This window comes from Tyto alba, unplaced genomic scaffold (assembly GCF_018691265.1).
Source record: "Tyto alba isolate M040663 unplaced genomic scaffold, T.alba_DEE_v4.0 Super-Scaffold_42, whole genome shotgun sequence".
NCBI classification, from domain to species: domain Eukaryota; kingdom Metazoa; phylum Chordata; class Aves; order Strigiformes; family Tytonidae; genus Tyto; species Tyto alba.
The window spans coordinates 27,186,283-27,206,934 of NW_024881318.1; the positions used below are offsets into that span (position 1 = coordinate 27,186,283).

General features: G+C 37.3%; 1 protein-coding gene across 6 annotated transcripts in view; it reads left to right on the forward strand.

Annotated features, from left to right (window-relative positions):
• The window catches only part of ERBIN (erbb2 interacting protein), a 129,143-nt gene that overhangs the window by 42,491 nt on the left and 66,000 nt on the right, over window positions 1-20,652 (forward strand). For all 6 annotated transcript variants that reach the window (XM_042804493.1, XM_033009175.1, XM_033009179.1 and 3 more), the window contains exons 4-5: window positions 12,522-12,719; window positions 16,947-17,064. In XM_042804493.1, coding sequence (XP_042660427.1) covers window positions 12,531-12,719; window positions 16,947-17,064 — 307 coding nt within the window. In that variant the 5' untranslated portion in view covers window positions 12,522-12,530. The remainder of the gene's footprint in view (window positions 1-12,521; window positions 12,720-16,946; window positions 17,065-20,652) is intronic.

Consider the following 20,652-nt stretch of genomic DNA (forward strand, 5'->3'; position numbering starts at 1 on the left):
CCTCCAAAGAACTTGAATTTTATTCTGTATCTCTCATGTTATTCTGAAGGCAATTTAAGTGGTAAGAGCCAAGTGAATGATATGTGTTTACATTAATTGTGTGCATATACAGAAGGGGGAGTATGTAGGAAACTAAGTTTCAGGAAAATAATTCTGTTTTAAAGCTCAGTGATCATTATTAAATGTTTTGGCTTGTGGAGCTTTATTGGTTTATACTGCTTTCTTTAATTTTTTTTAGTTGTTAAAGATAAGCATATTTTTGAAAAGCTTGGATAAAAGAGGCTTGAAAAAAAATGCTTTGAATGCTTATTGGGCCTCTTACTGTCTTTCTTTCTGGTTTGCTGGTCTAAAGCCAAGGCAAATATCACATCATATCATATCATTTCTCGTTTACTGGTATATTAACATTCTTTAGCTAGAGAGCATACTTAAGAACATGAAAAGTACTAAGAAGCTAAATGAAGTTCAATTTTCTGTTCAGAGCTCTATGGAAAAGCAACACATGTTCAGAATCAGCTTTTTTTTTAACTAAATGATGCCAGTGCAGATGGCACTAAGTTGCTTTTGACTCGTATTGTGAGGATTTTTAGAGACAAGTATTTCTCATGAATAAAAAGAATGCCCAATAGAATATTTTGCTTTCAGAACTTCTCTATGAATTTCTGTTGAAGAGTTGTTATTGTGTACCCCCCTGTGAAAAAAACACCAACGGCACATAACAGTAGCTTCCATCTGCTCTAATTTTATTAATAGTGCTGCTCAGACTGTGGAATTGCTAATAAATATTGACACTTCGGTGACTGTAATTTTGAGACTTGCTATAAAAATATAAGTTTAAAACATATAAAATTTTCTGCATATTTTATCTGGCATTGCCACAAACAACACATACTTCAGAAGGCAGAAGCACGTGCACATGCTCATGTTTTCCAGTCTTTTGTGTTGTCTACAAGGTTGTAGGCTTTGTGTGCTTTGGCATTCTCAGCTGAGCTAAGAAATTTTGCTGTTGCTGCACTGCTTCAGCTGTGCTTACTGCTCCATAAGGTTTGTTGCTTCCTATGGGCAAGTGACCAGCAATGCCTCTTCCCTTAACTTCCTTTATGCTGGTTCATCTGACTATATTGTTATAACTGGAGGAATTAAGACAGTGCCTCTTCCTTTCTGCTTGAATAGATGTTGAGAATATGAGATACACAGCATTTACTCATATAGTAGATCAAGACATAATCCCTCAAAAGACTAAACATGAAGCATAAGCAGTTTAATATGGTTTTATACCTCTTCCAGAGGCTTACCATCTCTTGTTCTGGTTGCTTTGTGTATTTAATTTTCATTGTTTTCTTTGTTAGGAACTGGTCTTGTTTGTTTCCATGGATCTTTTTCACAGCAACAATGAAAGAAAATGGAGCTATTTAATGTAGAAATTAGTGGATTCTGAAAGCAAAGCTGTTCTGAAGTATCTTGGTACAGCTAGCTGTCCCAAATAGCTGTGATTGCTAACTGTACAGTAGCTGTGGTTACTTCTACTGCGTGGGGGCTTTTTTTGTTTGTTTGTTTATGTTGTTGGTTTTTTTTGTTGTTTTTTTTTTTTTTTCCTTAAAGAACATGGTGGCTAGTGAGGGGTAGAGTTCACTTCAGTATCCTACTGGGATAAATATTTAGTGTTTCTGGCTATGTATTAACTTAAAAGTGACAAACATGAAAACCCAAACATGTCAGTTCCATAATGTAAAGGAATTCTTCAGCCATTTGAAAGTATCAGTGTTGAAATACTGAAATATCAATGCTGTGGCTTTTAAAAAAAGCTCAGTGCTTTGAATAGTCCATGGAGGTTTGAGTGTCTCCTGCAGTTTCCTTTGAACTTCAGTTCGTCTTAGTAGATATCCTTGAATTTATGTGGCTTTTTTTGATCTGGGGAGGAGAACTGGGTGAGACTCAAGCGCAGTAGTTTTAAAAATCAGTGTATTCCTCTTAATGTTTTCTTAGTAACACTACAAATATGTACCCAAAGAATATGCAATCAAGTCAAACATCAGAAGTGAAAATCAGATCTAGTGCTAATCTCAGCAGCATTGCTGATAGTATACAATTAGAGACCATTCTTCAGATGAAATGTTATAACGGCACTAACTTGGATAGATTGTCTGTCCAGATGGAAGTCAGTTTCTAGGATTGCCTCAGAAAAAGAGCAAAAGGAAATATGTGAGAACTAAGTTGCAACTACCTGGGCTGTGGTTGTGTAGTGACAGATGGGGAGTGTGTGTGTGTGTGTATAAGTGTTACTGTGTAGTTATTATGTAGTGTTAATAGGAAAAGTCAATATAAAAATAGAAGCAAAACTACAATTGTTTGGATATTTGAACATTTTTAAATTTATTTTTTACTGTAAAATTAATCTGTAATTTTTCTCATGTTCTTTTTTTTTTTTTTTTTTTTTTGCTAAGGATGTTTCTATAACGGATCTTTCCTTAAATTACAGATTGGTACTCTGATAAATCTGAGCCTTACTGATGCCTTGGTCTAGGATTATAAGGATATTGAATATTACTGCATTTCAGTTAAAGATTATACTTGGAGTATTTTATTATGTAGGTATTTGCCAAGAAGTTTTTTGCTTCTTCTCTCAGTTTAAAAATAATACTTTTGTTGCTTTGTTTTCACAAAGTCAGTCTAGTTTGGTCATTGTTAAGATTTTGGCATAAGGCCAAGTACTAACTGCTTTGCTGTATTGCTGCTTTTTTACAGTTACAGAAATTAATAGAAATAAATATTCCAAAGATTTCTTTTTATATACTTTGGGTGGGTTTTACTTGTCATAAAAATTCTTCAGGTTTGTTTTAGCAGAGGCAGTTTAGCTAAATTTCAAAGCTGGAAAATAATTGTTGCAACAAATATCTGGTTAGATGGTCTCTAGTTTCAATAAAGAGGGAGAATGCGGCTGTTTAACCAAGATGTTATTGATACTATCAACACCACTACAACTAAATAGAGATTTTATAAAATAGTTTGATGAAGAACTCAGATCTTAATTGTGTAGAGGATTTCTAGGTATTTTAAATCAAAACAAAATAGAAATAGTAAATTGAAATCTGGTTAGAATTTAACGTCATAGAATACAAGATATTGATAATTTAAGCAAACGTCTCCAGAATTCACACGTGGCATTGTTCTTCTCAGAGTTACCTGAAATTATCTTGCTGCCCTGGCCCATGGAAGTGGGTAGGTGTTTTTGTTTCTCTGAGGTTTTTTGGGTTTTGTTTTTGTTGTGGTTTGAGCCTGGTCAGCAGCCAAACACCATACAGCTGCTCACTCCTCCCTTCTCTTCCGGCAGTGAGAAGGGAAAAATGAGCCAGGCTTGGGAATTGAGATAGGACCGTGAGGGGCAAATCACCCATTAGGGTCATGGGCAAAAGGCAGACTCTTTAGGGGAAGAAAAAAAAACCCATAGATTTATTACAGACACTAACAACAACACATAACAGAGTAGGACAGTGAGAAGCATTGCCACATCTTGAGAACACCTTCCCCCCACCCCTCCCTTCTTCCCGGGCTCAGCTCTGCTCCCGATGTCTCTACCTCCTCCCCCAGTGGCGCAGGGGCAGGGAATGGGGGGTGCAGTCAGCGCTGCCGCTTCTCCATCTTCAGTGGGGGGAGCTTCTGGAACTTGTTCCCCCTGCTGCAGCGTGGTTCTCCTCTCACAGGAGACAGTTCTCCACAAACTTTCTGTGACATGAGTCCCTCCCATGGGCCGCAGCATTCCCCACACTGCTCTGTCGTGGGTCACCAACTTTCTTCAACTGGATTCCCTCCCACAGCTGCAGCCCTTCCCGAGCTGCTCCAGTGTGGGACTCCCCCACATGCTGCAATCCTCCCAGCGCTGAACTACAACAGCAGGGGCTACCTTCTCCCATAAGACCCCGGCCTTCTTTGGGTACAGACACCTTGATTATCCAGGCAAAACACCTCACAGGCCATAAATCAGTGTCTGCTCCATCGCAGATCTTCATGGGTGTTGAGGGGGGGCCGCCCTGCCGTCTCACCACAGGATACAGGGGGGTCTCTGCTCCGGCACACCTCCCCCCTCCTTTCTTCCTCCGTTCCTCCACTGACCTTGGTGCTCATCCAGCTGCCACAACTCCTCCTTATTATGTCCCTTCTTAAATAAGTTATCGCAGAGGCACAGCTGATTGGCTCAGTTTTTGTGCAGAGGTGGGGCCAACTTGGAGCTGGGGGAGCTTTGAGAAGCTTCTCAGAGGAGGCCACCTCTTTAGCCCTCTCCCCTGCTACCAAAATACCCCATCACTCACTCAAACCCAGGACGGTTTTTTAAATATATAGAAGCACTGGTAGCTTGGAAAGTAATTAACCTGAAGAGAAGCTTTGAGTTGTGTTACCAGCTTTGAGTTTTTGTATTTCTGCAAGATAGAAGTAGAGTATCACTGGTTTTCTTATGTCCTAGCAGCTGTTGAATCAGTAGAAGGAAAACTGATTTCTGTTCTCTCTGTTCCCTTCATTTTCTCAAAAAATGTAGCAAGAATCCTTCATATTTTTGCATTTAACAATTGGTAGTTATTTGCTGTATTCACTAATGTGTTCCTCCTCCTGTTGTTACCATTCACCATTGTTGCTTCATGAGTAGTGCCTTTTATTTCTTTCACTGTGAATGCTGTATGTGAGCAAGTACAGCGTGTTTTTTGGTGTTCCTTTCCTGCATGAGGACATGCAGCCATGGATGCAGTTGAGCATTGTTTTCTTATCGCGAGTGGGGAGGCTCAGACTATAGCTTCACATTAAAATGGTGAAATGGTTCCAAAATCCCCTTTATTACTTACCCCTTGTTCCATCCCCCAGAGTTTAGCACTGCAGTTCATTGTTATGTACTGACCCGAGTGTTTGCAAATCTCATTCAGTGAAATGAATGACATGAGCAATCCAGTTTTGCAAAATATCTTTTCTTTTTTTTTCTTTTTTTTTTCTTTTTTTTTTCTTTTTTTCTTTTTTTTTTTTTTTTTTTTTTTTTTTTTTCTAGAAGAGTCAGAAAGAAATAGCTTGGATGATAGGGAGGAGAATGTGAGAATACCTTAATTTGGCATTGTCACCCAAATGAGGCTTTGACACTTCAACCAGAGAATGCCATTGCCATGTACAAAGAGGCAGTCTTTTCACAGTACATGCTGTCTTTTCATGTTTCAGCTCCTTGTCAGTGATCATCAGGTTTGAGCCATAGTTTCTGCCTTTAAAGAGAACAATAAAAAAGACTGCAGAGAAACAAACTTCCAGGCTGGGGTTTGCAACGTACTGGTTGCTGTCTGTTAAATTAAGACCTCACCATTCCCATCCAAGAGGACTTGATTGATATTAGGGGAAGCCTGAACCAACCTTCAGTGCCTCTCCTGCCCCCAGCTTCTTTACATAATTTGCTGATGAGCAAGAGATGCCAAGTAATTTCTGAGGTTAAAGAATGAAGGATAATTGTGTTCTTACTTTATTGTAAGAGCCCAGGAGATTTTGCCTTCCTTGAAAGACTAAGATGTTTACAGTTTCCCCAAATTCATGAGAACTAGTGCTGTCATTATCTGGAAGAGATTAATTTGAATTGTGCTCTGAATTTTCACAATAGATCATCTTTCATCATCAAGCCAAATAGCCTTTGTCTTGGTATCTTCTGTGGTGCATGTTGTTGCTTTAGGAAGAGAAAAACTTTTAACATTGCTAGAGAGACTGGTTCATGTTTTTATATCCAGTATCAGAAGCTTCACTTTCTACTGAATTTTTTAAATGTAAAAGTAATGAATTCTTTTTTTTTCCTTGTTTGCTTGTTTGCTTTGTTTTGGTTTAGTTTTGTTTGTAGTTTTTTGTTTGTTTGTTTTTGTGGATTAAATAAGATTCTTAATAATTTTTTTTTGTTCGTAATTCTTTGTTTCAACATGAGTATGTTGGGACTTCTGTCACTTGGCCAAATAAGCTTTCTTGTATTTGTCACACTTCCCACCACAGTCTTTTTTGCTTTCCTGTGTTTGCACATCCTCAGGTCCATAATTCTGGACTTGTTTATAGATAGTGACGTGGGCTAAAAAGAAGCTGACCAGATATTTTTTTGCAGAGCTGTTTGTGCCTTTTCTGTATAAGCATCTGGTAGCTGGTTTCATTTTCAGCTCTGTTGCTGATGGAACTGGTAAACACCCTTTTGAAAGGCTTGAGGGGGAGGAAAAGTACTTTCACCAGCTTAGAGTATGAGCGGTCACATCCTGGTAGCACCAGAGGGGAAATGTGAAGGACTAATGTGCAGTGAAACTGTTGCTTTTAGAGTATATTAACAGAGATTAGGAACAAAATTGCTGTGAACTTCTACTTGTAACAAGTCTATCTTAGAATTTTCAAAAAAACATGATACTTGGAGGGCTGTGTGTTGGTTTCTGTTTTTTTTTTGTTTGTTTGTTTGTTTGGTTTTTTTTGTGTGTGTTCTTTTTTGTCTGTTTTGGTTTGTTTTATTTATATATATATATATATGGTTAAATAAAAATGTCTCATGGGACTCTGTCAGACCTGCAGGTGCTGCTGGGCTGCCAGGTACTTGAATGACAGGAGTGTGCAGGGAATAATCAGAGTTCCAGTAAAGTGGTGTTTCACTGGGTGATGCTGTGTTTACTGGATTAGTATTTAGTGTGTATCCAAGATTGCTGTTGCTCTTGCTTTCTGTCATTGTTCACGATCTTTCAAACCAATGCCTTGCTTTTCTGCTTCCAATGATTTCTATTCTATTCACTAAAAATATTTCACAATTTATAGATTGTGTTGGTTGAAAGTGTCAAGGTTTTGATAGCAGTGGGGGCTGCAGGGATGGCTTTTGTGAGAAGATGCCAGAAGCTGCTTCTATGTTAGATGGAGCCAGTTCCAGCCAGCTTCAAGATGAACCCACCACTGGCCAAAGCTGAGTCAGTCAGTGATATTGGTAGCACCTCTGTGATAATCTATTTTAAAAAGCATAAAAACCTGCTGCACTACAGCAGCCAGGAGAGAGGATTGAGAATATGTGGGAGGAACAACTCTGGTCAGTGAAGGAGGGGGAGGAGGTGCTCCAGGCATCGGAGCAGAGATTCCCCTGCAGCCCCTGGGGAAGACCACGGCGAGGCAGGCTGTGCCCCTGCAGCCCAGGGAGGTCCATGGTGGAGCAGATCCCCACCCGCAGCCCATGAAGGACCCCACACCAGAGCAGGTGGATGCCCAAAGGAGGCTGTGACCCTATGGGAAGCCCATGCCGGATCAGGCTCCTGGCAGGACGTGTGGCCCCATGGAGAGAGGAGCCCACGCTGGAGCAGGTTTGCTGGCAGGACTTGTGACCCTGTGGGGGAGCAGCCTGTTCCTGAAGGACTGCACTGCATGGAAAGGACCCATGCTGAAGTAGTTAATGAAGAACGGCAGCCTGTGGGAAGGACCCATGTTGGAGAACTTTGTGGGGGGCTCTCTCCTGTGGGTGGGACTCCACAGTGGAGCAGGGGAAGAGTGTGAGGAAGAAGGAGCGGCAGTGACAATGTGTGATGGACTGACCACAATCCCCATTCCTTGTCCCCCTGCACTGCTCAGGGGGGAGGAGGTAGAGAAGTTGAGAGTGGTAGAGTGGCGTGATGGGCACTTGACAGACAGTGAAGGTCAACCCACCACATAGATACAATCCGCTCTTATTACAGTGTAGATCTCATAGAATTATAGTCTTTGCCCTAGATTCTCTGATATTTTTTTTTCTTGATATTGATTAATTACACAGTATTCTCCACTTGTTATAACTGGCTTATAGCAAGTGTCAACCATTGCTGGTAACAGTGGAGGGCTGATAGCTATAATTAAATCAGAGGCTGGCAGTAGATACTTTGTCTACTGTTTGATCAGTTGGAGAGGTGGGGAAAACGTGTATCTTGAGGTAGAGAACCCTCAATTTCAAAATGGAAGAGTTGATTTTTTTTTTAAAAAATATTTCTTTACTTGAACACTGTGACCTTACTTGAGCAAGTGCCATAATACCTCTTGGTCAGTTTTGCCTTGCTTATCAGTTCTGAAACTTTGAAGTTCTCTAAGTCATTCATGGTCTCAAACAGGATAGACTATATGAACTGATACCTATCTAGTTATGTAGATATAAGGCAGAAAAAATAAGATGAAGCTTTGATATAAGTTATATTAAAGAAATTGTGTACAGTTTTAGAGCAAAGAATCTTTCAGTTGTGGACTCTTATCTCCCTCTCTTTTGGATCATACTGGTAAAACACTACCGTGATGCCATACTTAAATCACTACAATACTTAATTCAGAAAACAATTTTTCTCACAAATTTGAGACTTCACAGAATAATTAGCCTTCACCACCACTGAACCCCTAGAAGAAAACCTGTCTGTGTAATTGTTGCTAACTTCAGGATATAGGCAGGTCAATAGATAACATTATTCTTTGTTCCATTTTGTGTAGTTACTGTGGATTTTTTTTTCCTATTACTGTCACAGTTAATGTATATGAATGAGTGAAGACTGAAAATGAAATAAACATATCTTCACTGAAATAAACATATCTGTGTAGTTTAAATCACTCGGTTTTGAGTTTACTACAGATACTACAACATCTCTGATCCTTAGATGTGATCCTCAAATAAGCTTGGAAGAAGAGGTGTGAAATACATGCTAAAAATGATTCATGGAGCAAAAAAAAATGTGATCAAAAATCTGATTGCTTCTAGTTAGCAACTATATAAATTTAAACTAGATTTTTTTTTTTTAAAACGTTTAGTTTTTTTTGGATGGTAGATTGAGTCTTCACAATTAATTCTCCCTTATGCACTCCAGCTTTTGAGCCTTTAATGATTACAAAGAAAAGCTTCTAATTATAGAATGATGTTTTCCCCTTCCTATTCCTTCAAGAAGTAAAAAACAGAAAACCCCTATATGAACATCTTACTTTTTCCTCTGTTGGCTGTGAAGACTGAACCTGAGGTACACTTATGTGTTAAGGCTTTAATGGTTCAGGGAACAAGGGGTGTTTGTTTGTGGGTGGTTTTTTTTTTTTCCTCCTCTGAGTTCTTTAGTAGATCTGCCTCATAAAAATTTAGAGGAGTTTAGTGGAGAAAAATAAGCTTCTATCACAGTGTTGTAGATCTGCAAAGCAATTTTACATTTGATTTGGTGCCTTCAGGTGGTCTGATGTTGTGATATTATGAAATGAAGATTTTTCTGCTTGCTAGACTTCCCTGTTTTGTGGCAAGGGAACAACGCTATACACTGTGTTCCCTATCTTCTGTGCATCTACCCAAACTATCCGTGGTGAAGTTCTTATTTTGAGCAATATAAGAGAATCGCATGTTCTGTGTGACATTACATTTCCCGGTGTTTGATAACTGTAACAGTGGTCTCTTCTGAAGTGCATCCTTTCTTTCCTCTATTACAGTTTTTCTGCTTCAACAGCTGACCACAAGACAGGTGGACAGGCAGATAGGGAGGGGGTGTGTGTCTGCCTGTCTGTATATATAAATATATATTGTAGAAGAGTGTTGGTGTGGAATACTTGATGTGACTATCCTGCTGCATCCATTCTGAGCATTGGCAGCCATCTCTGTTGTAGAATACCAGTGCTAAACAATTCTTCATATATGTGTAGAAGTAAAATTTGAACAAACATAAGACAAATTTGAACTAAATCACATTGCATAGTTTCCTACATTTATTTAAGAGCAGTTTTCTTGGGTCATTCTGGTCTTTGTAGCATTATAATTAGATGTATGTGCAAGTTGGTCAAATCAATGGTTTGGTGGGAGTGTTTTTTATTTGTTACTTAAACATGAGTTACACTATTTAGGCTTGAGACGTGAGCTATGAGTTTAAGTACTTTAGCTGCCATGATAACTGACTGGAGATACGACCCAACACTGATGTTGTACGGGCATTTATTTACTGATATGTTTTTACAGTCCTGTAGATGTATGTGATCTTTTAAAAAAATCCTCCTTTTTTCACCCTTCCTCCTCCTTAAATTCAAGGTCTCTCTTACAAAGTAAAGGAGTAAGTTAGGAAAACTAGGTATGTGTGTTTTGCATTGTTAGGCCTTAAAAGTTTTATTGCTTCAGAAACTTTTGAGACCTGAGTAAGTAAGACTAGGTGTGAAGAGAACAGCCACTGAAAAAGAGGGGGGTGAACAGTGTGATGTATGCTCTTTATGAAGCATTTGAATGAAAAAGAGTAACTTATTTCATTATTTATATAAACCATGTAGTGGACATTTTCATATTCTTGAAACCAAAACATAATTCTCAGAAGTTGAAATGACTGGATGAAGTGACCTTATTGATGGCTGTATGATAGATGTGTCTTCCCCATCCAGACTTCTGGTAATCAACTCACACATACAATCTCCGCTTCCAGTCCTTGTTGTTTCCAAGGCATGTGTTCTTCTGTTTACACTCCTGTTTGAAGAGACTGCTGGTGGCGCTTCTTTCTGAAGTGGTGTGTTTTTTCCACAGCTCTGCAGATTTCTGAAGTAATAACAAAATTAGGTGATACTTCTTTTTGTCAAAAACTTTTTGTTTGTAAATGTTGGCCATGGAATTCCTCTTCTGTCTTTGTGTGGCCTCTGAAGCTTGGAGAAGGCATGGGTAGCTCTGGCCCAGTGAGCACACCAGCTTCTAGCATCTTTGTCATCTGGCTGTGGGTGGCTGGAGGATGTCATGCTGGAGCCTGTCCTGTGGAATGAGCAGGAGGAGGTTACACTGCCTCTTTTGCTGACTTTCCCATTCTGTGGAAATCCCCAGTGTGGAATTTGCAGTCTCTAAACTCTTTGCATTGCAATACAGTTATATATTTTTATTTTTAGATCATTTTTTATTTAAATAATATGGCTGGAGTTTTATGGGAGGTGATAAGTGTTCAGAAAGATAAAATCCTAGCAACACTGAGGCACTGTTAAAAAAGGAAGTCTTGACATGTCACTAATGAAGAGTTTTCTTCCATCTTTTTAATGGATGAAAGTAGAATCTGACTGTACCCAGCCTGAGTGATAAATTGTACTTCTGTTTAGTCAAAACACTGAAGTACAGGAGTTCCTTGACCGGCTCTCATATAAATTAAACATACTGTGAAGTACTTGGCAAGCTAGCTGTTCATAGAGGAAAATCCAAGTGTGTGACATTTTTTCTCATCTTAGTAAGAAGAGCGGTGTCACAGCCTGTGACTTCATGCAGTGCAGTGGCTATGGTATTTTATTTTCTCCCTATATTACTAGCATACTGTCTGAAAATTGAAGTGCAGTCTGCTAACTGTGTCTGAAAGACTTTTTTGGCACTCGAAGAATAAAGTTTCTGTCATCAATCCAAAAGTTGAAATACAATTTCTGCAATTTCAAAATAATGAAGATAAAGCCCCAGACAGTTTAGTTTGTAGTGTTGGGAGTTTGGGAAAATAAATACTCAGTGCTGTTTTGTGAAAGTATGTATTTTTAGACCAATTTCCTGAGGAAATGGAGCTCGCATGACTTTGTCTGTCTGCACATGTTGGTCCTTCCTGAAAAATTGAGTCTGTCATCTGATTTCAGCCAAACTTGAAACTTGAGGTGACATTTTGAAGATGATTGTTTCTGAATTTTGTGAAAATTAATCACTAATTAGTGGAAAGAGACCTAAACTCGTGCTCTTGCTGAGAGGAGGCAAAACATGGCTGATGTACGCCACCAGTAATCAGCTAGTCAGTTTGCACTATTTAGGTTTGCTGTATCCTGCTGAGTGGAAATACTGTAGAAGCCACGGAGATCAGAGGGGACTGCTATAGCAATGACAGAGTTCAAAGGGAGAAAAATACATTTCAATTGCAAGGTGAAGTTTCCTTAATTCCCATGTGCACAGCAAGATGTACTGAATTTTTCCAGACTGAATGGAATTGCAAAAAGATGTCACTTTTTTATCTGAACACTTGGAAACCTTTCCTTTTAAACTGTAGATAGAACAGTTGGTAAAAACCACACTGGTTCTTTTTGTTATATTTTTGTCTTTAAATTAGGGATTTGTAATTGCGGTACATGATTTTAATCTTATTCATCAAATAAAATAATTTAGCTTTCCTATAGCTATATTTTAGTGCTCTGTAGAGGGTGGATTTTATTGTATTAAGCAAAAATATTATCCCAGTAACCTTTGTAAAGGTAAAAATAAACTGTTTTAAAAACACAATGGACACTTCAGAATTGCTGCTTCAAAATTCTCAGCTTCTCTGCAATGCAGGGCTGTGTTATCAGGTGATAAGTTGCAGCCTAAATTTTGACTTCATGTTCTGGGGTCTGTAGGTATTTTAACACCATTTAATGCTGCTACACATCTGTTGTGTTTAAACGAAAGCAAATACTCTTTCCTCATCTGTCCACCCCCCCAGAGGTGGATATGTATACACTTCTTTTTTTTTTAAGTATTTAGCAGCCAGTGGAAATTTGAGAAGCTGTCCACATGAGTATTTCTGAAGTTATCTTCGTTATTAAATCGACCAATTTATGTTTTACAGTGCCTGAAAATGACAACAAAGCGGAATTTGTTTGTGCGGCTGGTGCCATGCCGCTGTCTTCGTGGAGAGGAGGAAACAGTCACTACACTTGATTATTCTCACTGCAACCTGGAACAGGTGCCTAAGGAGATTTTGACTTTTGAAAAGACCTTAGAAGAACTCTATTTAGATGCTAATCAGATTGAGGAGCTTCCAAAGGTATGTTGGGTGGTTTTCCTTTTAGTTACATTTATTAACTGTTACTTCATCAGCATTGCAGAAGCTGATAGTGTCTAGCTTCCCACTTGAGCTTTTAGGCTGCAGTTTGACGAATTTTTTTAGTAAATATTGGTCCCAGAAGAAGCAGCCCTGGTAGAAGGAATGTTTTTGTGTTCCAGCTTGACCAGTTTTCTGCCTGAATCAAAGTGAAACTGCTTAAGCAAGTGATGCAGCCCAAAAGAGGTACATAGCAGAAGAGGCTGGCTAATTTGTTTTTGTGACAGTGTCTGTTTAAGATGACTAGCTGTATTCTACAAAGTGTGGCATTATTTTGAATCTCTGATAACACATGAAGATTAGAAGAAACCAGTCTAATGTCCAGATATCTATGCCCACAAAATATAGCTACAATCTAGAATATTCCCTTGAAGTCTTGCTTTCTTCTTTAGTATGTGACTGAAGAGACTTTCTGAAGTATCTCAGATAACTTAAATTCAAAAACTAGAGAGCTGGAATACCACTTTGGTTACATCTGTATTGTAGAAGTATTTGTTGTTTGTTCTGAAATCTGAAGACAAACTACATGCTGAATTAGCAGTACACTAGAGAAAATAATTAATATTTTTGCCAGTGAGACTTTCGATAAATACTAAGTGATCACTGCAATAGACTTGTTTCTAGTACTAGGTCCTATCTTGGTGAAATTAAAAACTTAGTTGTTAGATGAAAGACTTAATATGGAAAATTGTTCTGTCACAATTGTGTGCAAATCTTCTGTCACACAGGACAACTATAGAATGCATTGTTAGATTTCTGTAAAGTTTCCTATAACCACTTCAGTTTTTTTTGGTTTGGATGTTTTGAAAGATAAATGAAACAAATAAGAAAATAAACCAATTCCAGAATAGTAACTTGACAGTTATCAGAAGCCCTGGATTTCAGTAAAACTGTCTTAAACCAGCTGAGTGCTTTTGAAAATCCAACCTTAAATGCTCCTAAAAAGCCATTAATGGAAATCTGTATTTGAACGTTGAACAGAGCTAATAACATATAAATTAAAACTAGACATTTTGTCAAGTCTTTTATAGTTTAGAAATTCCACTATTCTCTTCTTGTCTCTTCCCAAGCAGGATACTCCTTTACTCCAAGGTTAGTCACTTTAGGTTTTAGTAGCTTGCTTTTGTCAGCCTTCAAGTTTTTTTCAGGTGATTTCAGAACTTCATTGCTGTAGCTTATTCTTTATTGGAGAAGAATAAAATTGAATGCTTAATAAACAGAATAAAATACCTTTCTTAGCCAAAAAAAAAAAAAAAAAAAAAAAAAAAAGGAAATTTTTGGACCTCTTCTTGTATTAAGTTCTTATTTCCCAAATCATAAGAACTAAGTAAATATCTTCTTCCCAAACTTGTAATTTTCTTAAAAATTTCTGTTAGTACAGTCTTCCTCTTTTAAGATTAGTCTAGTGATCAAATGGATACATGTTGGTGTTTTAGATCAGAAGAAATAGTCTGCTTTGTCTTCCTTTTTCTGTTACATGTGATTTGATTTCATTAGTCAGGTCCTATATGAAATCTAATTTTGATGCCACTGAGAGGTGGGCAGTCTACCACTTGCCTTGGTCTAATCTAAGATTAAGTTATTCATGTGATTAGGAAGACTGGTTGAACATTTATGTTGTGTTCATTTTTGCTTTTATTTGCTGAACTGCAGGGATCTGTAATAGCCTATACTTGCTTCATGTTAATGTGTTTGTAAATTATAAGAAGGCATCCTTATAGGCTTATTTTTGAGAAGCTAAGTATTTTTTTCAGCTTTTAAGTAATTTTAATCATTATTTTTTACTACCCTTTCAATCTTCAAAAGAAAAATACCCCTATACACAAATTCAGATACTGTAAAGGAAACAAGCAGAGAGATTAGGGAGTACTGAAGACATAATAAAAGTGTTTTATTTAATCATTCGACAGAAATTGTAATCTTAACACTATTCATAGAAGATCTGTCAGGGAAGGCCTGTAATGTTTGAAATTACCCTAGCTGATTTGAATCCAGAATTTCAAGCTGTGCATGCCTTTTCCCTAACCCAGGTTTTTATTTAGTGTTTTAATTCTGAAAAAGGTTTCTAATTAAGCCATCTCAGGCAAAGGGTGCTGTACTTGTTAGGCTCTCTCCAGCTTTCTGAAGCCCTGTGAAGGCATTCCCACTCTTCCCATTACTCTTTGTCCCTGGTGGTGTGTTCTTATCTGTGTTTTGCAGTCTGCTGCCATTTGTATGCCACAACACAACAGGTTTGGGGCAGTCTTGTCAACCTAATCTCAGCTGTGTGGTGCTTTCTTTTTTTAATTGCCTTCAATCTTTTCAGAACTCCAGAGTACTTAAAAAAATTGGTTCTTACAGTATAGCTCTTTAATGTAGTTGACTGTCTGAGAGGACAGCATGAGCTAACTGTGGTGGAGGGAAAGGTGGTGGTCAAAAAGGACTTTGCTTTACGCAAAGCGCTGATGTGTAGTCAGTTTTTCGAAAATGACTGGGCATTTGAAATGCTTTCATCTTGTATGCTAAATCACACCTGAAAAGGTACCCTGTTTATTCCAAGTGCCACAGTGTGCAATTGTGCTGAAAAGCTCCAACTCTAGCAATTCTAGTTTTCCTTCTCACTTTGCTGTTCAGAAGAAATTGGAATTCTGCAGTAAAATAGTCCTTAATTCTGGTGTTCACTAACAGTAATGATGATCTACTTAATCACTGAATATGCAAACAAAACAAAAATGGGAACAATTGCAAAGTCAACGCCATACAAAACTCCCCTTCATCCCCCATTTTCCTCTAGGGATCTTGCAATTCCTTGTGCTGCATTTACTTTCACCTGACTAATCAGGAAAATTTCTAATGATTCCAAGACTCCAGATGATTGTTTTCAGGGGTGAGTTTTAAATATATAGTCTTGCTTGAAGTACAGAAATAAAGAAATGGCTACAAAACGTGACTTCACTGAAGTTCTTTCCATATAATAAATATCCTCAGTGACTTGTAACTCTTCAAAGCCTTGAAGATATCAACTAGTTCTAACAGGTGTACATTTCTGAGGAATTGGAAACATCGATAGGCATGTTAAAGCTCATTCCTTGAACCGTCCATCTTGCTAATTTATGTCAGCTTTTGTTCTGGGGTGGTATATGCAAATGTTATGTGAATGGGGCTAGTTCAACAGTCTGTGGTTGAAATAATGGCCTTGTAATTGAGAGAGATCCAAGAAATTTTCATTGAACTAAGCCCATTGCTCTGATTTTGTGTGGGATAAATTCTTAGTTGCAGAACACTTCCTGGTTTTGTATGACCTTTTATCAGAATTCCAAAAGAAAAGAACACCAAGTCCAGGTATTTATGAATGATCTTATCCAAAATTGTCAGGAAAGGAATATTTATCATAAATTGTTTGGATGAACCTTTTCAGTCACTTAGAGATATTTATTTTGTACTATCTGTAAGCTTCCTATGTATCATTTGAGGATTTTTCTTCCATTACACTAATATTACTTGCCCTATTTTGTCAATTTGTAAAGTGTTTGGGTAAGCATCTCAAGGTGCCTTACATATAGGAAGAGATCTGGCACTGAGCTAATGATACAAATTATAATGCATGTATACAAAAGAGATTACACAGTTTTCTATATCCTTAGATAAAACTTTAACTAGTTTTCATCATGGTTTTGTTGGATTTTTTTATGTACTCGAGCTAGGAAGCATGGAAAGTAAAAAAATATTGTAAGATATAATGGAATCAAGTTTAAACCTTTAGAGAAGATCAATACCTACTCAAATCCTGTGTTCTAGAACTATTTGACTTTTTAAAATGCATCTATTAATTTATTTTATTCTTTTTTGAAGAAACTGTAATTAACTCTGGGATATCACATGGCATATTTTTCAATGTTTGTAAGACTATTTTTAACTACAGGTCTCGATTTCTGAGATACTAGAAGGAATATGTAGGATGTGTTAAGCATAGCTGCTGGATTGTTGTTACAGTTTGCAGTTTTTTGCTTCCCTAAGCATTGTAAACTTAGTCACTTTTGAATAAAACTAGTTAAATAAAGGGTTTTTTTAGTCAAAGACTCTAGTCCAGCCTTCAAGCTGTGAGGTCAGAAGTTTAAAGGGATTAAAAACAATAGCTATATAGAAGAAACTAAGAGAAAGTCACATTCACTTTTTTCTTTGTTTCAATAGCAACTTTTTAACTGTCAGTCTCTGCACAAGCTGAGTTTGCCAGACAATGATCTAACCACATTGCCAGCATCCATTGCAAATCTCATTAATCTCAGGGAACTGGATGTCAGCAAGAATGGTAAGTCACTTCACTTATTATATTGGGGTAACTAAAAGGCAAATCACCATTGTCTCTACAAAGACACTAGTGAAAGTATAATTTCTAGAAACTACACAGCTAGTAAATTTTAAATTACTACTCTAAATCACTGCTTAACATAAGAGATGCTCTTTTATGGTCTGGTTATGATATTGTATCTCTCAAATTGATTGGTTTGTACTTTGAGATTCATTGCTGAAAACTGATACTGTAAGGTATATTATCTCAAAATGCATATGCCAAAATTTATTACTTTCAGTGGCTTTCATCATGTTTCACTATCTTGAAGAGAGTTTGCACAAAAACTTGTAAAATTTTGCTGGATTCTGTTGTTAGATTTTGTTTCATATGAAAATTGTATCATATGAAAATGACCTGTCTGAAAATTGTAATAGGACTTGGTTGTGTTGTCCTGCTCTGGGGATGGTAACCTCTCTTGTATGGGAGAAAGCATCTACAGACCGGTTCACTTGTTTGACTGTTAAAAATCTATTGTTCTGTGTGGGTCATTCTTTTAAAAATTTTGAAACATTGTCAGCCAAGTATTGTATGCATGGGGTTTTATTATTGGTGCTGCTTTGGCAAGCTGACAGATATGTGCAACTGTGAGGAAACTGAATAACTTACACTGTCATCAGACTTAATTGTGTGACTTACTTGAGAGAAAAAAGTTCAGTCTTGCTAATTGATGAGGATATAATAGTCTTGTCTTACTAATTCAAAGTGAAGTAAGAGAACCTCTCCTTGAAATCATATTTGAAAACAAGAATTACATAAAGATGCTAAAGATTTTATGATATTAAAATAATTTGGACAGCTAGCTAATCATGCCTCCACATTTAAGTTCTGCTTTATTAAGGAAGTATTCCAGTTGTTGAGGTGTTGGAATTCCCCTTAATTGTCCATTGTAGTGCAATCTGTACTTAAATTGTTACTTCATTATTTCTGTGTAATGAACGCAGCATTTAGTGTGATAAATTGACTTGATTGTCACTACTGTGTTCCTGGTACAAGTGGATTAATAGCCTTTCTTAAAGAACACTGGCCTTAAATTTTCAGTGACACACAACAGAGGAAGAATCATCTTTTTGTCCTAGATTGAACTGTTGAAAGGATTAACTGTTTCCAACACAAGTTCTCAGTACAAAAGATTTAAAAGCAGCAAAAGTGCATTTGAGTTCTAGTGCTGGCCAATTCCTTAGTTTATGTACATGAATAGGCAGCTGGTCACTTCCCAGCTAGAGTTACTTGTCCATCTGAAATGGTGTAACCTTCAGCTAAGCCTTCAGAGGGCTGCTGAAAGAGCACTTGTTCCTCTGAGGCAAATAAAGAATTTAAGGAGGCAGTAGCTGAACAAAATACTGTGAGGCTGTTTTCTAGAGGCGGTTTTCTTTTGTTCTTAACACCCTTCAGAGAAACAACAGAACATGAGCTTATTTAAACTATTCTCAAGTGCCTGTTCTCAACCTTACTACAGTTTGGGTAGCTTCTATGCCTACTGTTGCACATCAGAAATAGTCCTGAGGTCACATGCTTGTTTACTTAGTACATCTTTTCTTCCGCTATTCTGGAAAGCGCTGTAAAATGCAAAAAAACCAAACCAAAACAAAACAAAAAACCCCCAAACAAATCAGGGTCCCTGTTTGTCCCTGTTGTGTGAAGTAAGAAATAGTGTTATTTATTCTGTAATAAATTTGGTATTATCGGAGACTTCAGTTTGTTGGCTTAAGTGCCTTTCCCTTTCTGTTTCTCTATCCACTGTTGCAACCACGGAACATTTTTCTCTTCAGAACTGCAAGCCTATTCTCTTCCCTTGTGTCTGCTTTTCTCTTGGTAAGAATTTACTGCTCAGCTTCCCACTGATCACAATTGTTCTGATGTGTGTCTATAATAGAGCCAAGTAGGCAGGGTTTTGATAGTTCTCCAAGGCTAGCAAAACTGATCAAAATCTCTGATTCTTCATTTTTCTTTGTTAGATATTGAAGAAATACAGTGTGGAAGCAGTGAACTTTGTGGGAAGCACAGGAATTGCTTTCCCTTAATTTATGGGGAAAAAAAAGTAAAGTAGAGATTAATCACCTATCTCAGTGCAGAATGATGAGAGATATCAAATTCTAAAATAGTGTGCTTTTCAGATTCCTGTGGTGATACCAAGTGAATAATTATTCAAAAATGATAATAAAGGTTATTTTTCTTGTAGTATTGATATACCATTAATGTTTTCTTCTAATGTGAATGAAACTAAATCATGGAGTGCAGATACCTTTAGATCAAATATGCATTTAGTTTTAAAGGTTGCATTTTAGCAAGGTAGTTAGACTTTAGTTTTTAAATACCAATGTACGTGAAATATGATAGGATTTTCATATAAGATAGTTGAGCTGTTTGTGCCATAGGCATAACCAAATGTATTGACCGAAGAGAAATATTTAATTTTCTAAAGAGCTGATATAAAAATGAAGAATGAAGCTTCAGTTTTAAAACGTGTTCAAGTTACCACATGAATTGTAGAGTCTAGCTCACAGAGGGAGGCCTATTGTACAGGAGAGCATCCAGCTTTCCAAGTAAGAGTACATACATATATATGTGCGTGCATAATATTTGATGTTTAGATGAAAGATAAAAATTGCAGAAATTCTTCAAGGTAGCAGATTTGTTACATAAAATGTATTAGTCCAAGAAAGCAATCTTTATGATACTTTAATAGCTCATAAAAGGTCTTGCCTTTTAAATTACAGATTTAAATGTGTCTAATTTCATACATACAATATATAAAGTGTATAACAGACAGAGCAGATGTCCAAATATGGATACTTACAGATATTTAATAATATTTAACCAGAACAAGTATTCATCTTGTCTAGTGTCTTGTCTCCAGCAGTGACCAAAAGCAGAAGCCTAGGGAAGATTTAGTAAAGTACACAAAGCTGGGAGACACTTATGTTACCCTGTATGCTCCCAGTGCCCAACACCACCTGTTACTGGTCTTTCTTGAGCCAGACAGGGTGGGAGTTTAGTAGTCTTCATCTGACAACTCCTCTGTCAATATATCTAGTCTTTGTGTGAAGTGATGTATGTTTCAAGGCATGTGCTGAGTTATGGAGTACAAACCTCTAACAGTTGTGTGTTCTGGAGCATACAGAAGTCTTTGTACAAGCATTTGGTTTGGCATATTGATGGCATAGATACTGCCTATAATATCAAACTGCTGATATATATGTAGCAAGTAGGTAATAGAGTTAGTTTTAACTCTGTCTTTAGTCTTGGCAATAGACACTACATTCTGTCATTTTTTCGTAGTGATGAGTATATCAGTTGTATTTTTATGGTGTTTTAACCTGATTCCCAAGGCTATTATGAACCCTTAATATCAGAAGTATTCCATTGCTGATTTCCAGGTAGGCTTCAGCTTTGAAGCTTTCACCTGAAGCGTGATGCTATCCTAGTCATAAAGATGAAATGATACTTAAACAAACGGTACAATAAATAAAATGCATTCCTATACCAAAAATTACATCCTGCATTGTAGAAAGTATCAAGAGATGCCCTTCTCTCCCAGTCCTGCTG